This window comes from Hirundo rustica, chromosome 3 (assembly GCF_015227805.2).
Source record: "Hirundo rustica isolate bHirRus1 chromosome 3, bHirRus1.pri.v3, whole genome shotgun sequence".
NCBI lineage: Eukaryota > Metazoa > Chordata > Aves > Passeriformes > Hirundinidae > Hirundo > Hirundo rustica.
In genome coordinates this window covers 84605057-84623315 of record NC_053452.1, presented here as the reverse complement: position 1 = coordinate 84623315, position 18259 = coordinate 84605057, and the positions used below count along the sequence as shown (strand labels likewise).

The 18259-nt window shown below is 39.0% G+C and overlaps 1 protein-coding gene across 3 annotated transcripts in view; it reads left to right on the top strand.

Annotated features, from left to right (window-relative positions):
* Window positions 1-6988: 6988 nt before the first annotated feature.
* SENP6 (SUMO specific peptidase 6) overlaps window positions 6989-18259 on the top strand; it is a 71148-nt gene continuing 59877 nt past the window's right edge. For 2 of the 3 annotated variants that reach the window (XM_040058275.2, XM_040058274.2), the window contains exon 1: window positions 6989-7120. In XM_040058275.2, the coding sequence (XP_039914209.1) occupies window positions 7069-7120 (52 nt within the window). In that variant the 5' untranslated portion in view covers window positions 6989-7068. The remainder of the gene's footprint in view (window positions 7121-18259) is intronic. The other variant, XM_040058276.2, reaches the window with a different exon arrangement.

The following is an 18259-nucleotide window of genomic DNA, read 5'->3' as shown; positions in this document are numbered from 1 at the left end:
ATTTCATGTGGACTGGTGGTGTTAGGATATAACTTCATTAAAGAATGTAAATTACATCTTCAAAAATAACAGTGGACATTCACATCCTTCTAACAGAGGGAAATAATGTCTCAGAAGGCCATTCTCATCTTGAGCAAAAAACACTGAGAAGATCAAAGCACTCTGGATTTCTACACGGATGTGGATGTCTTCTTACAGATCTTTGGGACTTGTATTTCAGTCTCCTGAGAATCACTGAAAAGCTCTGATGTCATGCTACAGCTCTGTCCATCTTCACTGGAATAGCTGGCATGCAAGATCAATAGGGAGAGAAAGCAGGTGACACTGGCTCCAGCAAGGTATTAACAACTGTGTATGACTTCATAAAAGTGAACCAGGAAATAGGCTGGAAAAACTTCCAGGGTGCTTCCCTGACAGTCTGAGAGAGGCACTTGATCCTACACAGATTTATCCTAGCTGTAATTCTATTTTCTCTGCCAGACCACAAGTACTGCTAACACCTAACAAGGGGTTAAGGACAAGATTAGAATTAAAATAAATCATTTAAACTGGCAAGATGATATGCAGCAAAGAAACATAGGAAATCAGACACTTTAGATGGAGAAATTAAATGAAGTAATACAAATTGAGATATATTGATATATTGAGAGGGAATAACAATACAGAAAAGGACGAAGGATTTATACTGGATTACAGACTATGATCTGTGGTTTTGTTGAAAAATATTTTAGGATATATTGAAGGAATCGTAGTATGTCAGAAGACAGTCATTCCACTCTATTCAGTTTTGGAGAGAGCTACATTAGTAGTGCTTTCTGTTTTGAATGCCCCACCTTTAAATACAGGCAAGTTAAAGAGACTCCAGGGAGATTGAAAATAATAGATGAAAGAAGACTGAAGGGCCCATAGAAAAGGCTGAGGTACACAACAGCATCTACAATCTCACAGCATAGAGAGGTTACTAAAAAGTGCACAGTGAGTTCTAGCTGAAGAAGAAGAAGAAATAGATTTCTAGAAAAGTTTAGGTTAATATGGATACCTCCCACTCCTCCCATTCTAGCGTACTATCTGTGGACACTGAAAATCAATCTTAAACTGAGACTTTTAAAGGCATATACTAGTGACATTTTAAGTCATACCTCTAGGCAGAAGGACAAATGAAGTTATCCCTTTACTCTTTCAAATCCCGTATTATGTGAATTCTATTACTTGCAGTATGGTTATTGCTATGTATGCTTTAACTGGCTCCACTTCCCAGATGAGACAAAGCCAGTACAGTACAAAACCAGTACAGTGCACTGACAGGAGCACATCCATCTCCATAGTTCAGATCTCTGATCTCCTATATATGTTAGGAAGGAGGTTTCAGAAGTTCTTCTGATTAGAAGGGGAATTTGCAAGGAACAAACTTGGTGTCTTTGCCCTGAGCATGAGCAGTGGGGGAGCAGCGAGTCACGCAAATTGAGAACAGGGAGGATGCTGTGATCTTTTTACCTCTGCTTTCATTATGACTACTAGAACCGGATGGGTCATGTTCATAGGTACAGAAGTTTGTCCTTTTTTCTTTGCTTTGGAATGTATTTTTGCTTGTGTGTGTACAGGTTAATATTTGCTATTTTATGAGCCCGTGGTGTAGTTTATTTTTAGAAACGTGATTCCAATATATACAAAAGTTTCTCATTTGAAACATGTAACAATTTTTCCTAAAAGATTGCCTTAATGGCTTTGAAGCACAAGCATTCTTAAAGCGCTAGACACATAGGCATCTAATGACAGAGGCAGGGAAAAGGTGATCCTCCTCTAAGAGTTGTGAACCTGTTGAAACAGTATCAATTAGATATTTTCTCCTTATTACTGTTTAAATAAGCCATCTCTAGTAACAAAGTTCTTAAATCTAATGGTTATGACAAAGGATCTCCAAAGATATCAGCTACAAAACAGTTTCTCTCTCTGATAGACCATTTTAAAGGAAGGCCATCTGCACGTTCTGCTAGCTGGCAACTAAGAACCTGTATTTCTCTCCATGTGTGATTGTGAGAACAACTGCCGTATAACTTCACACAAAAGAAGTTTCAGTATCTATTAAATGTGTTTAAACATACTTTGAAAGTTGACTTAAGACATATTTCCCATTGATTTGAAAAGCAAGAGATTAGAGAGACAGGATCTGACCCTGTGCATAAATGCATAGCATGTTTTGTATGCTGGACATTTTTGGATTCTTGACATGCCTTAAGTAACAGTCTGTGTCACGTAGCACTTTTATTATTTATGCTTAACTTTTCTTGTAGTAAATACTTCAATTATTTTATTTTCCTCGTTATACAGTCTTTGATTTTAGCATTTTGTGCTGTAGATACATTTTTTATTTTTTTCTTTTGTTATTAGATGAAAGACTATTGTGGTTATACCATACTATTTATGATGACAAATGAAACATTTTCTACTTTTCTTTCTTTAAATCAGTTAAAACTTCTGTTCTTATCAGTAAAATAATGAAAGAGTTACACTGAAAGACATAGAAAAAAATAATGTTGTTGCATAATCTTAAAGTTGAAATCAATAAATGTATTTTATCAGTCTGTAGGCAAAACCATACTTCCCTTAGACCAACACCATAAAAATAATATAAAGAAATAAGTTTATTTCAGATTAACAACATTGTTGTTACAGGAAACTTAGAGAAAATTTGATAAAGCAAATTAGACATTTTGAATATACACTACAAAGTATACTCTATGTATCTTAAATCTAATGTGTTTTTCTTGAGCCTTTTATATGCTCCATTTTTAACACTTAGAAAACTATCAACATTTTAGTCTCTTCTTAGTTAAAGATCAATCTTTGCTTCAAAGACTTAATGTACATTTACCCTATGTACATCACTAGGAAATAATTAAAATATGTAAGATTGTCCCCTATTTTCCCAATAGAATATTTTATAACTGGCTATTTTTCTATAGCATAATTTCATGCATATATTTGATATAGTTTTCTTTTATAACGTTTTATTTTTCCTCATTGGTTATAATTACTTTTCTATTTAAGAGATGTAAATGATGTAATGGTTCTGGACTGTGCAACAAATTCTTTACCTTTTTTTCCTCTGTAAAAAATGACGTAAAAAAACTTGGAAAAAAAACTCAGCAAAAAGTAATTTTTATTTCCAAAAGTAATATCTAATGCTACATTGTAGATAACAATGCTGACATATCTGTTACAGTGTCTCTCTAAAGAACCACCACAGGTACCCCTCAATCACTCTTTTATATCTATAAAACTCACTTCGATGTTTATGCTTTTTAGACCAACACAGTTGTTTCATCTCACCATCCAGTGAGTGAACTTGTACATTTAGAGCAAAACTGTTTCTCTTTGAATAGTTCTAATGCAGTAATGACCAAATGCAAAAGATACTTAAATGAATAATGGGGATTTTAAATTTCATAATGTTTATAACAGTAGCAGAAAACCTAAAAGGTATTTGTTTATTATGGTTACTTTCCTACAGCACAATGTTGAGTTTTGAGGTAAGTTGATCAGATTTAAAAAAACAGGTCTCCTTCAAGGAAGGAATTATGAAAATAGTTCAGACAAAATCCCAATGATCTTAAGCAGTTCTTAGTTATTTACTACCTACCTGACAATCTATCTTTGACACCACAGTTAAACAAAAAACCTTTTTACATCGTGATGCATCACTGTAAGTCCTAGCACACAGACAAATAGTATTCTTCCCTTTGGGAACATTCCTGAAGTGCTACCTACAGTATGCCAGCTATCCTGGCATATGATATGATATCCTGGCATATAACATATGAGATAACCCCTAAAATTAAAGCAATAACTTTAATACAAAGAACAAGATATTGCAGTGCAAGAAATACATCTGAGTTTGCTTTGAAAATGCAAAGGAAAAATACCAGGCAGCAGGTCATGAGGACAGCAACAAGAGTTATTTTATAAAACTGAGAACACAGACTGTTTCATCAATATGTTCAAGAAACAGGTATAAGAACAAGAATGGAAAATGGTGAAAATTAACTTCACCCCAAACCACTTACTTCCTGAAAGATGGGACTGTTAAACAGAAGCTATTTATAGTCTATAGAGCAGGTTCGTGAGTTGTAAATAACAAAAAAAAATATTCAAAGTGGCTATAAATTCCCTTAAATGTCTATATGGAATTTATGTACCAGTACAGAAAACTAAGTAATGTACATTGCCACAACAGAAGCTGCAAAACTGCAATCCCAATTCCACTTTATTCCTTAAGTAAGACACTAGTGTTTCTAGGGAACAGCTACCCTCATTTTCTCAGCTAAGCTTACAAAAACATAGAGGAAACAAGAAGTAACTGGAAAGAATCAGAAATCCAAAGAAAAAATAAATAATTTTCAGTTTCCGTAAAGTAATTTTCAGTACTGAATCACCTAAGCCACATTCATTAATAATAACTTTTTCATTGTGGGAAGAAAAGGAAAAAGTAGATTTCCGAGGTGAGACAAAAATTCTTCATTACTGCCTAACACATTAATCAGCTTTCCACCCTACACAGCTGTGCCAACAGAGCTGCACACAAGCAAGTGTTTGTAACTCCTGGATCTTACACTGTCCTGTGATCATCAACTGCCCACGGTGGGACCAGTCAACTTCTGGGGGATGCTAAAGGCCAAGAAGCAATGACCTGGTGCATGTCATCCCTGGGCTCTTATTCTTTTTCACAGAGTTTTTCTTTTAGAGAGAAAGAAAACTCAGTACATTCCATAAGATTTCCCTCAGCAGGAGGGAGAATACTAATTTTCTCTTTCTCATTGTTCATTCTGTTATTTCTTATACATAAAGAAAACCCTCTGGTTCCAAGCAAAGATCTGATAAGATTTTGTAAGACTTGAGTGCTCTCAGTATTGCATTCCTTCACAAATACTTCACAAATGAAAAAAAAACCCAAACCACTCCAAGGCTGAGAATTGACTACTAATAAAAGTCTAATTAATAAGAGTTTTGACTATATTCTACCTCTTGCATGCTTAAAGAGCTTCAAAATAAAGGAAAAGAACAGTGCAATGAGATGTAATTCTGGGCAGTCCTTTCCTGTTAAAAAGTATACATTAAATTATCAATCAAAAAAATTAAATCAACCATGCATCTAGATTAACACTGATAGCTTATTCCCTTATCCTTTCTACTTTAAATGGGTATTTTAATCTATACTGTACCTCAGTTCACTAAAACTCTGAAGCTTTATTTGATACCTTGATCAGTAAGTCCATTACATTAAAATAATTCATAATCATAACTCATAATCCTTAGTCTTAAAAAAAATGTAGAATTGTGTAGACCTGGATAGTTTAGTCTCAATTGTCAATAAGAATTTGTTTTTGTGGATTAGTGCTCTAACCACAGCAGTAAACCCTCTAACTGGACAATGCCCCTCTGAGATACAATTAAATTCTAAATTCCGGATTTGTTTGTTTGTTTGTTTGTTTTTTGTTGGTTTTTGGGGGGGGTTGGTTTTGTTTTTTTTTTTTTTAAACTATTGAACAGATGATTTTCTGGTTTCTCTGTAATTAGCAGGGACCAGTTTCTCCTAATTGTTTCCTGTTAATCTCATTACTAATGAAACAAGGATATTTTGTGATCCCTCTTTCAGGAAGCCTTTTTTTTTCTAAGGAGATTTTGAAGACTGAGATTTGTAGGTTTGCCAGCACCGTTCCAGCTTTTGGGATTCTTTCTAAGTACTTGCTAGCTCTGGTGGTGTGATGTGGCACTTGGGGAGCAGTCTGACATCTCCTCTGGCCTTCCAGACTGCTTTTTGCCTCTCGAATGAGCAAAAATTGAGCGCTCTCGAAAGTATTATAAACACGTGCATTCAGGAACAAAAATAACAAATTTGGAATAGAGGAAAACAACAATTATCCTCTTTCTAGCCTTAATCTTCATATGCACTAGGTGCCTTAATTTACCTAATTTAGGACTTCAGTATACAAACTCTTCAGTTCAAGCATTTTTGGAAGCTCACTTTTCAGGGATTAGAAATGTTAGGAACCAGGTACCTTCCACACTAGAATTCCCTAAATCTGCAGCAAAGTGGGGGGCAAGGGAAGTCAGTACAATCCCATGTTAAAGAACCTGTCAAAGAAAGGAGTATCTGGTTTTCCCTAGCTATAGACTGTCATAAACTATCATTTAGTTTTCAAGGGATGCATGGGGTTTTTTTTGTATTTCGGCCTCACGGGAAAGCTATTTAAATAGTAAAATCATACATGCTAAAAGTCCAATGTACCTGAGGCCATGACTTGCAATTTCACTTTAGTTGGCGTGGCAACGCTGTACATTTTGCAAAATCCAACTTTTGGATTTGTGTATGATCAGGCCACAGAGGATTTTAAGATTAATAGGAATACTTGAATCTCGCGAAGACCCTTCGCCCGAGCTTGAGCGAGGTGAGAGGCCGGCAGGCCCCAGCGCTCCGCCATGGACTCCCGCACTCCTCTAACTTCATTCATTTTATCCGAGCCACCTCCTCGTCTCTCAAAAGCTGCTGCCTGCAGGCTGATCGAGGAGGGAGCGGGAGAGCCCGAGGTACTGCGGGGCGCAGCGCTGCTGCGGCCATTTTATCGTCCCGGGGCCGGGAAAGCCGGCGGCCCCCGGGGCGGGAGCGGCGCGGGTCGGGCAGGCCAGCGCCGTTCCGGCAGGAGAGGGGCGCAGCGCGGCGCGGCGCGCTCCGTGCCCTCGCCCTCCCGCGCTCCGGGGACGCGTGCGGCGGAGTCCCGGCCAGGCCCGCCTGCCCAACGGGCGCCAACGGGCCCGGCTGCAGCCGCTCGGGGGTGCCGGCGGCGGGCGCGCTGAGGGAGGAGCGGGCGCGCTGCCGCCGCTTCCTCCTGCGCGGGGGCCGGAAGGCAGCGCGGCCCGGCAGCGGGAGAGGGCCGGGCCTCGGCGGTAGTGCCGCCGTTGCGGGTCAGCCACCCAGCCTTCCGCAGTGGGGGCGGGCAGGCCGGGGGAAGGGCCGGGCCCCGCCGCCGCGCTGGGCGATGGAGTGAGGGAGCGCTACGCGGCAGCGGGAAGATGGCCGGTGGCGGCGGCGGCGGCGGCTGCAGAGACAGCTTGTTTCTGGAAGGTGCGTGCAAGGCTGCGAGGAGGGAAACGCGGCCCTCGAGCCGCCTTTCCCTTCTGGCGATCAGTAAAGGGGCACGGCACAAACTGGGGAGTGGGGGAGGCGGGCGTGTGAGTTCATATGGGGTGGGGGGGGTGGGGGTTATGGGTCCCCTTTGGGTGCGACGACAATGAGAGGTGGCTTCGTGGTGGGGGAAGGGTGGCTGCCGTGGTTAGATCTGGGGAAAAGAGACCTGCTTTGGAGGGAGGGCTTAGCGAGGGCGATTTGGTTTATTTTTCTTTTTTCCTTCTTTCTTTCTTTTACTGTTCCGAGGCGTTGGGAGTGCGGTGTTCCTTTGTCGGGGCAGCGCCGAGAGCAGCCCGGGCTTGGTGCAGCGGCCGGACTCAGCCGTGGCTCGGCGGGCGGTGGGCTGGGGGCGCCGGGCAGGGTTCGCGCTGGGTGAGAGGGGAGGCCAGGGCTGCCTTGCCCTGCCCTCACTCCGCTCCCAGGCCCCGGCCTAGCCCGTTTTCTTTGGCCCCACCATAAAATGAGTCTTCGCCTGCTCCCAAAAGGCTTCTGTAAAGGTTTAGGACTGAGTTTAATTTCGGGAGAGGGGTAATGGTTATAATTGTGGTACGAAGGGAATGATAAGCCTTATTACCTGCATTTGAAAGAAACCTTTTGCGTTTGTAAAAGCCTCACGTTTTTTTGTTTTTGTTTTTTGTTACACGGTTTTGGTGTCTTGAGGGGTTTTTTTTGGTCACTGTGAAGCTTTTAATTATAATGCAAAAAGCCCCCTGAAACTGGAGTGTTTTAACCGTTGAGTCTTTACAGTTTCATTGATACCTCGAAAAATCTGCTTCTGTGGTCTTGCAAAATTGCTGTAAGCACATGTCCTCATGGCCTAGACCAGTAGTCTGGTAAATTCTGCCAAATTACCATGTTGATAACAAAGAAAAAATAATGAAATTAAGTACTCCACATAAGCAGAGTTTTTCAAGTCAGAAATAAGTTCAGCATTGAAGATTTGCAGTATCGGTATTGCACAGAACATAACCTCTTGCAGATTTTCTCTTGCTGCAGGATGTTGGATATTGGCTTTTTATTACAAGATGTTCTGGAATAGATGTACTTTGCGAACAAAATACTGCTTGTCGTTTTGAATAATTAATCTGGAATTCTGATGTTCAGAAACTCTGGTTAATAACAGCTGTCATGTTACCTCCCTTATACCTTTAAATGATTTGGTGGTGAAATGCAGACCATTTTTTTCCTGAAGCCTCCACAGACTATAGTGAGGTTTGTGCAGACAGCTAAAAGTGTCAAGATGATGGCTGGTCACCGTTTTCTTTGTGCACCTTGAGTATTTGCTAGCTGGACGGGTGGCTAAGAGAAGATGGATTTCATATGCAATATCCACACTATTTTTGCTTATGAATTCTCTTCCCAACAGCAGGAGCAACACAACACTGGATAACATCTCCATTTGAAGCTTCAGTGTTCCACGATGGGTGAACTGAGTTATCAGCTGGTTTTGTGTTTCCCCATTGTTTGGGAACACATTCATTTTAGGACTGATGATGTGATAGAAATCCTAAGAGTGCAGCCACATGTGAAGAAAATCTAGTGTAGATGGTGGTGACAAAAAATTTATGGGGGTGGCCCAAGTCCAAATGGGACAGTCATACTTGGGCAGATTTAGTAAGAGCTGGTAAAATCTGTACTGACTTGAAGTAAAGGGAAAAGGCTTTCAGATGTTATTTGATAGGTACTTATTAGAGATATGTACAGGAAAAGTATAGGCATAGAATATCTATAAATACGTATATATATATACACATGAGGTTTTTGGCAATCTGCAGTCTGGAAAGGTAGCATATTAATTAGATCAGCCTAATGATAGAAGCACAGTTTTATCCAAAGGCTCGACAAGCACGTGAGTGCCAGATTTGTGAAACAAGTATAATGGGGATGAAAGTGTGCAGAGTAGGAAATATGGCAACTTCTGTTGCCGGATGATGGTTATTAATATGTGAGCCTAGAGCTGTATCTATAACTTGTCTGAGTGTGTGTATTTCATGGAGTCCTTTGAAGGCTGTATAAGCAACAACCAAAATTTGTTTACCTAATGTTTTTGGAGGTGTTTTCCAAAGACTGGCAAAGGGAAGGGGCAGGACTCCTCTGTCCATCCCTTCCTTAAATGTACACAATAGAAGTCTGGGCAAAATGGATGTTAGGTTTGTCGCTAGTTAAACTTGCTCTAAGGGACACTGTTGCTTAAGTACATACATTCATGTGTGTGTTTATATATATACATGTACACAGACATTTCTGGTGCTGTGCTGCTTATGTTGGCTATCAGTCAGACTTAAATATACAGTTAAGTGAAATAAATTACTTTTCAGTATGACAGTTGTTCAGAATTTTAGTTTTAATTCCACATGTCCAGTGAGATACTGCTTTTCTTTCAATTAGTGTAACACATGTTACTGTGAAGAAGTATGTTTGTCATTCGACTGTAAAAGTGCTTCCTCTTAGTATTTTTATTAATTTATTCTCCAGTAAAAACAAAATGGTCTTTCTGGAAGGGTGTTCCTTGAATGATTGATTTGTTGCCTTTCTGCTAATACCATTCTTGAACATAGTGACTCATACTAGTGCATGTTTTTTGTCCAATTCTGTGTATCTAATGTGCATAATTTTTTATTCTGTATTGTATAGGCTGTTTAATGGAAATGTGGAAAAGGTGCCTAGGACTATAATAGACTCTTTTTAAAGCTGTTACCATTCTGAAGCAGTGATAATAGTTCATCACATATACATGGATATACAGAGCCTGCATGATTACTTCATTTGAAGTGCCAGGACTGTTAGAAGCGTAGATAGTACTCTCTTTTTGTTATTTAATCTAGATACAAGTGAAATCAGTAAAACTGTTCTGAATTTGCTTTTTTTACAGTGATGTTTCAGAGTTATGGGCTGAATATGCAGAAATTCACTCTAACAAAGTATTTCTCTTACATGGGAATTCTTTCGTGATGTGGAGGAGGAGAAGTTTAGTGATTAGAAATTTGTGTCTGCAGCAGTTCCTGTGTTTCTTAACTGATAGTCACATTTAAAACATAAAGAATGGTAGGCAAATTCGTTTGGATTTAAGGTAGGAGGCATGTTAAGCATAAGGGAATGGAGACTACTGTTGGCCATTACCATGGAGAAAAATTGTGGGAACTCTTGTTTTCTGCCTCCTTCACTATTACTGAATTGCAAGGAAACTGTAATTTCTCTTTCCCAACATGAATTTTTAAGTTTACCTATGTTTATGCAGTAGATAATAGGTAACCTTTTAAATATTTTCCAGAAGAAGGTAGAAATGTATTATTCTCTCCTATTTTATTATTTCAGTCTCCTGGTGATTACAGTAGCAACACTGAGAACCAGTATTGAATTTTCTTTTTGAGGTCCTCCTCTCTAAGGAATGCTGCCAGTCCCTAGCTTCAGAGTAATTGAGATATTTCACTGCAGTCGTGGCAGGAATTTGCTCAATTTTCATTCCTATTTCTTGGCTACAGTTTTCCTAATAACAGTAAAGAAAACTCTGTGGTCTACCTGTCAGCAGCAGTTACAAACTTCTCAGTTGTATGCCAGAGGACTCCAGAAGACTGCTTTGTTCTTCTTTCAGTTCACATGTAAAGAATTGTTTTCACCAAAGAAAGAGTTGTAGACTTACATATTTTCTTAAAGGTAGCTGAGATTCTAGGATGGTACAGAAACATGCAGCTTTTGTGTATTAGTGTAGAGTTGCAGACTTCTTTTGAAGTGGTGGTCAGCCCCTCCTCTGTCTTTTTTTGGTTTTGTTTTTAATCATACTGGGAAATCTCTGACTAGACTAATACAAATTAGGAGGGTAGAGTGCAGTTTATGTTCAGGTAGAACACTTAAAACTTTTCTACTTGCCAGACTTTTCTACCTGCGAGACTCTTCTCTTTATTTTTCTCTTAACAGTGAAATGTAATTATTAATTGTTGTAATCATCTCTTATCAAAGTCTCTCGTGCTTTATTTGTGATCTAATGGAGATAGTGGTTAGCTTGAAAATGTGGGAAGAGTTGTTTCAGGTATCACTGATCTTTGGTGCCTATTTGAACTCCTTTATACTGTTGAATTCTTCTCTGGTTTGCATCTGTCCCATCAATGTCAAAACAGGTTCTGTTTCTTCTGGTTTTCTTGAGAGTGTTTTTTTTATGAGAAAGTGTGAAGTTTGTGACTTCCATGGCTTCTTTATATATCCCAGTCCTTTGACCTGTTCAGATATTTTTTTTCCAGCACTGCACATGTATCTTGTTAGACTTGAAGAATGTTCAGCTGTCCTGTCCAGTGGTTTTGAGAATAAGAAACCTTCAGTCTTGAGTAAAAGGTTATTTTCTATGAATTAATCTCACTCCTTGAGAACTATTTTTCAACAAAGTCAAATTGAAAACATTTCTTACTGTCTTATTTTTTTATACTTGCCAGACTAACTGGGGTGATAGGTGGCATGAAATATTAAGAAAGACAGGATGTTTCTCAAAGTATATAGAAAGGTGCTAAAAATAAACCTAATTAATCTATTACTGCTGTATAACGTATGTTGCACTATGCTTGGGAACACATTCTAAGGTAAAAGCCTGGGCTCTAGTCTACTTCCACATCCTCACCTTCTTAATTTTGAGACAGGATTCTAGGAGCCAGGGCTTGTCCTGAGCTTTCTGAAATATAAAGGATCTGTGTGCAATTTTCTGGTTTTCATTGTGGAGGCATTTATTATTTGGTAATTTTTCCTAAGTAACTGCTACTCTATTAAGTTTTCTCAAAGTGGGCCATAGAAGCTTCTGGTGTAAGAGTAACTGTCTTGTTTGGGATGCCTCATCCACTGGCTCTTGGACTTGGTAGTAAATTGCTACTCTTTCCTCAAAAAAAGTACAGAATTTATAGTGGATTTTAGTGGCAAAAAAATAGTTAAATGTGAAATTAGTTCCTAAAAGAGATCCTTACACTCTTCTTTATGTAAGTATAAATAAAAAAGTAATAGTAATAACAAAAGTAGTAACGTTAATATGTGGTTGGATAGCGATCATTAAACCAACAGTTGGAAGATGTAATGCTTGCGCAGATATGAGCCTGTTTAGGTATTTCAGTATTTTCCTTCTTGTTTTATGTACAAGGATAAAACAGAATAGATTATTTATTTTAATGGTTTCAACAGCAACTTTTGCTTTTATTACTGTTGTTTCTGGAAGACTGTACCTGGATTTTGGTGCAGTATCAGACTTCACCTAGTCTATAGTTTTAGCTTTGTCTCGTAATTGAGGAGCACCAAGGTGTTTTGTGTTGTAGCAGATCCTATAACGTGAGACTAACCACCAAACTTGCCACTTTTAAATATTGCTTTGCAAGAATATGAAGGTTTTTTGAGTCACCTCATAATTTTGCCTCCTTCCTTCCCAGTAACAGGATTACCTATTTCCAGACCCTCTGCCATAGGCAGGGACACCTTCTACCAGACCAGATTGCTCAAGGCCCTGTCTGACCTGGCCTTGAACACATCCACAGCCCCCTTGGGCAACCTCTGCAAGTGCCTTGCCACCCTCAATGTCCTTGGCTAGTGTTTTGTTACAAATAACAAACATGGTAGCGTAACTTCTATTTTTCCAAAACTTAACCCCTTTTATTTACAGAGATGTAAAAGTCTTACAGGTAACAATATAGAAGTTCTGTGAAAGTTGTTTACTCCATTAAGCAGAGAAGTCAAAATCAGTGTCCCTAAAGTGGAGGTTTCAGTGTTGCCTGAGCATGGTTCAGTTTGCTGCTCACTGGTGTTAGTTCCTCCAGTGGCTGAGCAGTCAGGGATCAGGGCAGCGAGAGGAGGAGGGGCACAGGACACCGTATGCCTTCCTCTGTGTGTGTTGCAGAGACGGGAGTGGAAGAGTGTGCAAGATAGCTTTAGGTGCTGTGGGAGGCTGAGAAACCAAATAAAAGTGGAGCTGTTGTGTTGGAGGATAGTGTAGAGATACCAGGAACATATCTGGGCTTGGGGGAAAAGGACAAATGTAATTCTTTTAACTTGGCTGTTCTAAAAGGCACTTGAATTGAGGGTGAGGGGAGCACATTTGTTAAATTCCTTTCTTTTGGCCCGTGTTTTGACACTTACTTGGTTTCAGTTTGAAGTTTGGTTTTTTTTTTAAGGTAGCAATATTTTTACATAGATTATAATCTGCCTTATGCTCTGTACCTACTTTCTATGAAGAAAATTAAAGCATTAGTAAAATATTACTGTTCTTATATAGAATTAGATTTGTTGGCAGCTTTATCTTACACTTCCAATTTTTGAAAGCTTGTGTTCCTAACTTCCTGTTTCTATGTTCAGCAGCCTAGCGTGCCTAATATTTTCAGGTTAAGCTGACCTTAAGCTGTAATCAAGTCAAAACTGATGTCTGAATGTCACGATAGTGGGTGCGACTCCATTTTGGAAGCAGAGCTGCATATACTCTCCAGCACCCTGGAGACTTAACCACTTTCTTGCCAGAGAGATTGAACTTGCTCTGTTCTGTCTCGCCAGGTTGGCACTTGGCCAAACTTCTGTTGAATTTGCTTATTGAAGGGTAACTGGTAGATGCAGGACAACGACTTGGATGGGGGAGAACATACAGCTTCTCTCTACGTGTGAGAAGAATAGGACATTTCCGGTTCCATCTCTGCTTGGCGATCTGTTAAGTCAGGCCAAGATGTAATGCACCAAAGCTTAAACTTTGTAATAGGTATTTTAGTGTAAGAGCAGATTTATTCTGCCCAAGGAAACACAATTACTGTAAATAGCAGGTTTTCTTCTGTGAAGATCAAGGTTATAGTGAAGGCTGGAGACTGGAGGGAATAAATTAACAGGCTGTGGTTATTTCTTCCCAGGTTGGTCAGCAGACCTTTAAAATGTTTTTGTTAAGAGACAGGGGCTGTAAGCACTGCAAGAGGCAAGGATGCATTTCTGCATATGCGTCCCAGTAATGCCTATGAAAGAAGAATTTTGAGTGAAGGACTTTGGGGTATCTTTCTCTGATTTAATCTTAAGTGATTATAGGTACAGAGAAGTGATGATTCAGAACTCTGTGTTAAGCCCTCCTGGCTTTTTGTGTGTCTGTTTTTCAGACCATATGAGCTGGAGCAAAGTTTCCCTATCCATATCTCTCTGAGATTTTGTATGTTTGTTTGTTTATTTTTATTGTAAGACTTGCCACAACAATGCTGTAGGAATGAAAAATACCAATAATATTCAGCTGGTGTGGTAAAGCATATTACTATATGACATGATTAATAATACGTAATCTTAGAAATTTATGTCTGTAAGAAACAGCTGCAAAATATTTATTTTATGAGTATGTTTTTATTCAATGTCATACAATTGTTTAATTTGTACTAAAATTCATTGTACTGATGCATTTTTAATATTGTCATAGGATATAATGTTGTATTTGTTTGACATGTCCAATTTTTATGGCTCATTTAGCAAAATATGAATATCCTGCTGATGACAGAATTTAATACAACAGTCTAACAGAAAGATTATTCAAGTGCCCATTAGATGAGAATTTGAAATATGCAGTAGATGTTAGGTTTCATATTTACAGTTGCCTTTCTAATTTCTGAGGCTCACTTCTAGAAACATCTACTAGATTTTGTTGTAATTTTATTTCTACCAAGGCTTACTGCTTAAGAGACAATTTAAGAATCCTTTCCAATTGGGAGTAAACTTCCAAAAGTGAAGTTCAGGACTACTCTGGCCCAGGTCATTGTGATTGCATATACCTGGCCCTGGGACAGTAAAACTTCAATGGATATTTAATAGTTCTGCCATAAGGCAAGTATGCTGTAGCTGAATCCTTGCCTGATAAATACCACAGAAAGCTTATCTGTCATTGATAAAGTAAAACGTTCTTTATCGTGTAGTAAAGCCTATGTTAGATGGAAAAGGCACTGCTCATTAGGTGGAAGAAAGACTGTGCCCTGTGATAGAAAGAACTTCTAGATCAAGGTAAGCAGGAGTTTTATGCTTGAATGGAAGTGGCTGAAACTCTGGTTGCAGCATGGTGACTTAACAAGTTTGATGTTTTGCTTTAGCTGTCTTTTGAGTGCTGTTTCTTGAAAGGCAGTTTTATAACTAGGTTCAATTAGCAATGTTATTTTATTAAAATGAGTTGATCAGTAGCACTTCTTCATTTTTGCTGCTTTTATGAGTAATTACTGAGAAAATGTTTGTTTTTCATGGCACGTTAAAGTGATTTTTTTAGCTTTTTAAAAAATAAAGCCTGCTTAGTAGATGTTAGTATACTGTGACATAGTTAGCAGTTGTCAGTGTTCCTTAAACTCATTGCTGTTAGGTCTGGAGAAGTTTACTTCCATTACAAAGATTTCAGTGCTCTTAATGCAGTACTGTGTTGCATTATTTCACACCTTTCTGCATTGATGATTGCTAATTGCAAAGGGAGTTAAAGTATACAGTGTATCTAGTCTGAGCGGAAGGCTGTTGCCTATGTTTGTGTTGCATTTCTCTGATTTTGAGAGACATAATCTACATAGATCTTAACTGTATGTGAATTTACAGAGTCATAGCAAGATACCTTATGTGTGGGGCCATGCTGTAAGGCCACCCAAGGAATTTTGTGCGGGGTTGACACGGCAGCCAGGCCCACTGCCAGGTGCTACTCAGAGGAACAGAACTGCTGCCCCTCCAAGAGGCAGTGTGCTCCAGCTGTGCTGCAGTCAACACTGCCACTTCACTGCCTTTATGGCAGGTTGGCTGAAGGAACTGAATTGACAGAAAACTAATCCTCAGAGTGGGGAGAAGTGTTGGTGGAGCTAGTCTGTGTCCTTTTCAGCCATATCAGAAATCCAACTCAGCTGACTGCTGCCTTCTATGGGTACGAAAGCTTGCCAGTGTCGCTAAGAATTGGAGAAAACTCCAGGTGTTTAGCCTTTAGAGAAAGGCAGATGCAAATATTTTTCTTGCCACATAGTTTAACTAGCTCTTTCAATCATCCTTTCCCTATTCAGTTTTTTTTTTCTGAAATGTGTTTTGTTCATGTGACCAAATTTTTGAGGTTTTAATTGAGGTTGTTGAGCATTTTCTTTGTATGCTTTCTTTGCTGTCCATTTCATGTGTATGTTCAACAATTGACAACATCAAAGAGGCATCTTGCTCTTTTTTTCTGCTTTAATTGAATTTAGAGTTTCCTCTTATGGAAGAAACATTTTTTGTGGTAGTGTTTAAGGCTAGGCTGGATGGGGCTCTGAGCAACCTGCTCTAGTTGAATGTTTCCCCCCTGCTCATGGCAGCAGGCCTTGGAAAGTAGATGATCTTTAAGGTCCCTTCTGACCAAAACCATTCTATAAGTCTCTGATTCTTCTGTCTTGTGTATGCAAGTTAAGGTCTTGCAGAGATTGTGGAATCTTTCTGGTCTTTTGATTTCTATATGTTTTTATAATGGGGATAGTATCTATCTGAGATAATCTATTAAACTTTAGAGTCGAAAACCAGAAGTATTAAATAGTGCAAATTCTTTTCTTCGTCTTCCTCTTGGTATGTAGATACAGTGCTTTATTTCAATTTGACGTTCCAATTACTGCAGCAAACATGGAAACCTTCTCGAAGTGTCGGTTGCCTAATTTCCAGGTAGTTTGGCTAGGTTATTAATCTTACTCTGTATGTAACTGCCTTTCAGCACTTTCTAAAAATAGATTGCTGTTTGTTTAGTGCTGCTGTATTCTCAGTTGCACGGGCTTAGATTTTATATGAAGATGGATCCCATGGTGCATAACAAAGTGTGCAGACCATGCTATATGGTTTCCTGCCGTGTTTTGCTCATCTTCTAAAACTATTCCAGTGTTCAGAATTTGAGATCATCTGTGATTAATGTCATATACTGATTTGCCACAGAAACTGTGTTCTGGAGTTCTTGTTCAGCCGTCATCTTCCTTGAAATGCCTTGTTAGCTTTATATATTTTTTCACATTTCAAGAGTGAATTGGCAGTTCAGGAATTGTTCTTAGGCTAACCTCACCTTTTATCCTCTATTTTTATCTATAAAATAGGAAGCTACCTCTCTTAGACTTAACTTTCCTATAAAAACAACAAATCTTTCTTCCTAATTTCTGATTTTGCGGTATATTTCCAGGCTAGCAATAGAAGTTTTACGTACGTAAATAATTCATAATACTAGAGAAGAAAAAAATTACTTTTTTGTTTGTTTTTCCTTTTTTTCCTGTTTATTGTTTGTTCCTGCTTTTGATGTTACTTAAATTATTTTACTTGTGTGGAAAGCTTGAGTGAGAGTCAGACTTACTCAGAGAGGGAAAAGAAGAAAAGTGACTGAGGTACTCCTTTTGGGAAGTGTTTTTGATGGGGGTGCAGTTGCTTTAGGGGATGCTTTGTACCTGTGAATAGTCACTGGTTTTGTTTGACAGCTGGTTGGATTCAGATGGGTTGGAACATCATGTTCAAGCCAGACCCAGTTGGAGCAGGTTGCTCAGGGACTTGTCCAGCCTCTATTGCCTCTCAGGTCAGTGTGGTCCACTCTTGAGCACACACGTGTAAAGAGTGAGTTCTGTCTTTTGCAGACTAGCCTGTAGTTCCCCAGATCATCCTTGCTGCCCTTCTTGAAGGGCAATCATGTTTTTCCAGTCTTTGGGTACAACTGTCTTAAGCTTTCCTTAATCACATCTTCCTTGACAATGGCTGATACTTTGCTTCCACTGATTCTGTTGATAGAGTTGAGTAACTGTGAGGTTAGAAGACAGAACTTCGCAGTGAAATCTGGGATGACAAAAAAAAAAGGATCGAGGAGTTATTTTTTTTTTTTCCCCCCACGTCTTTTGTCACTTGGTTTTTGTCTCATTGAGCAGAAAATAACCACAGTTTTTTGTAGCATTCCTTTTGCTGCTGGTGTAGACTTGAAGTACTTCTGCATTGTTTTCTAATGCTGTCATAACGGCAGCATCCTTGGGTGGGGTGGGTACCTCTACGCCTCTGTTGAGAGAATCAGTAGAAAAGGTGAAGCAGCATTAGTTGTCCTTTGTGTGGTTATCACTGCTGTCTTACCAGAAAAACTTTCAAAGGCATCATAAAGAAAATGTTTAACAC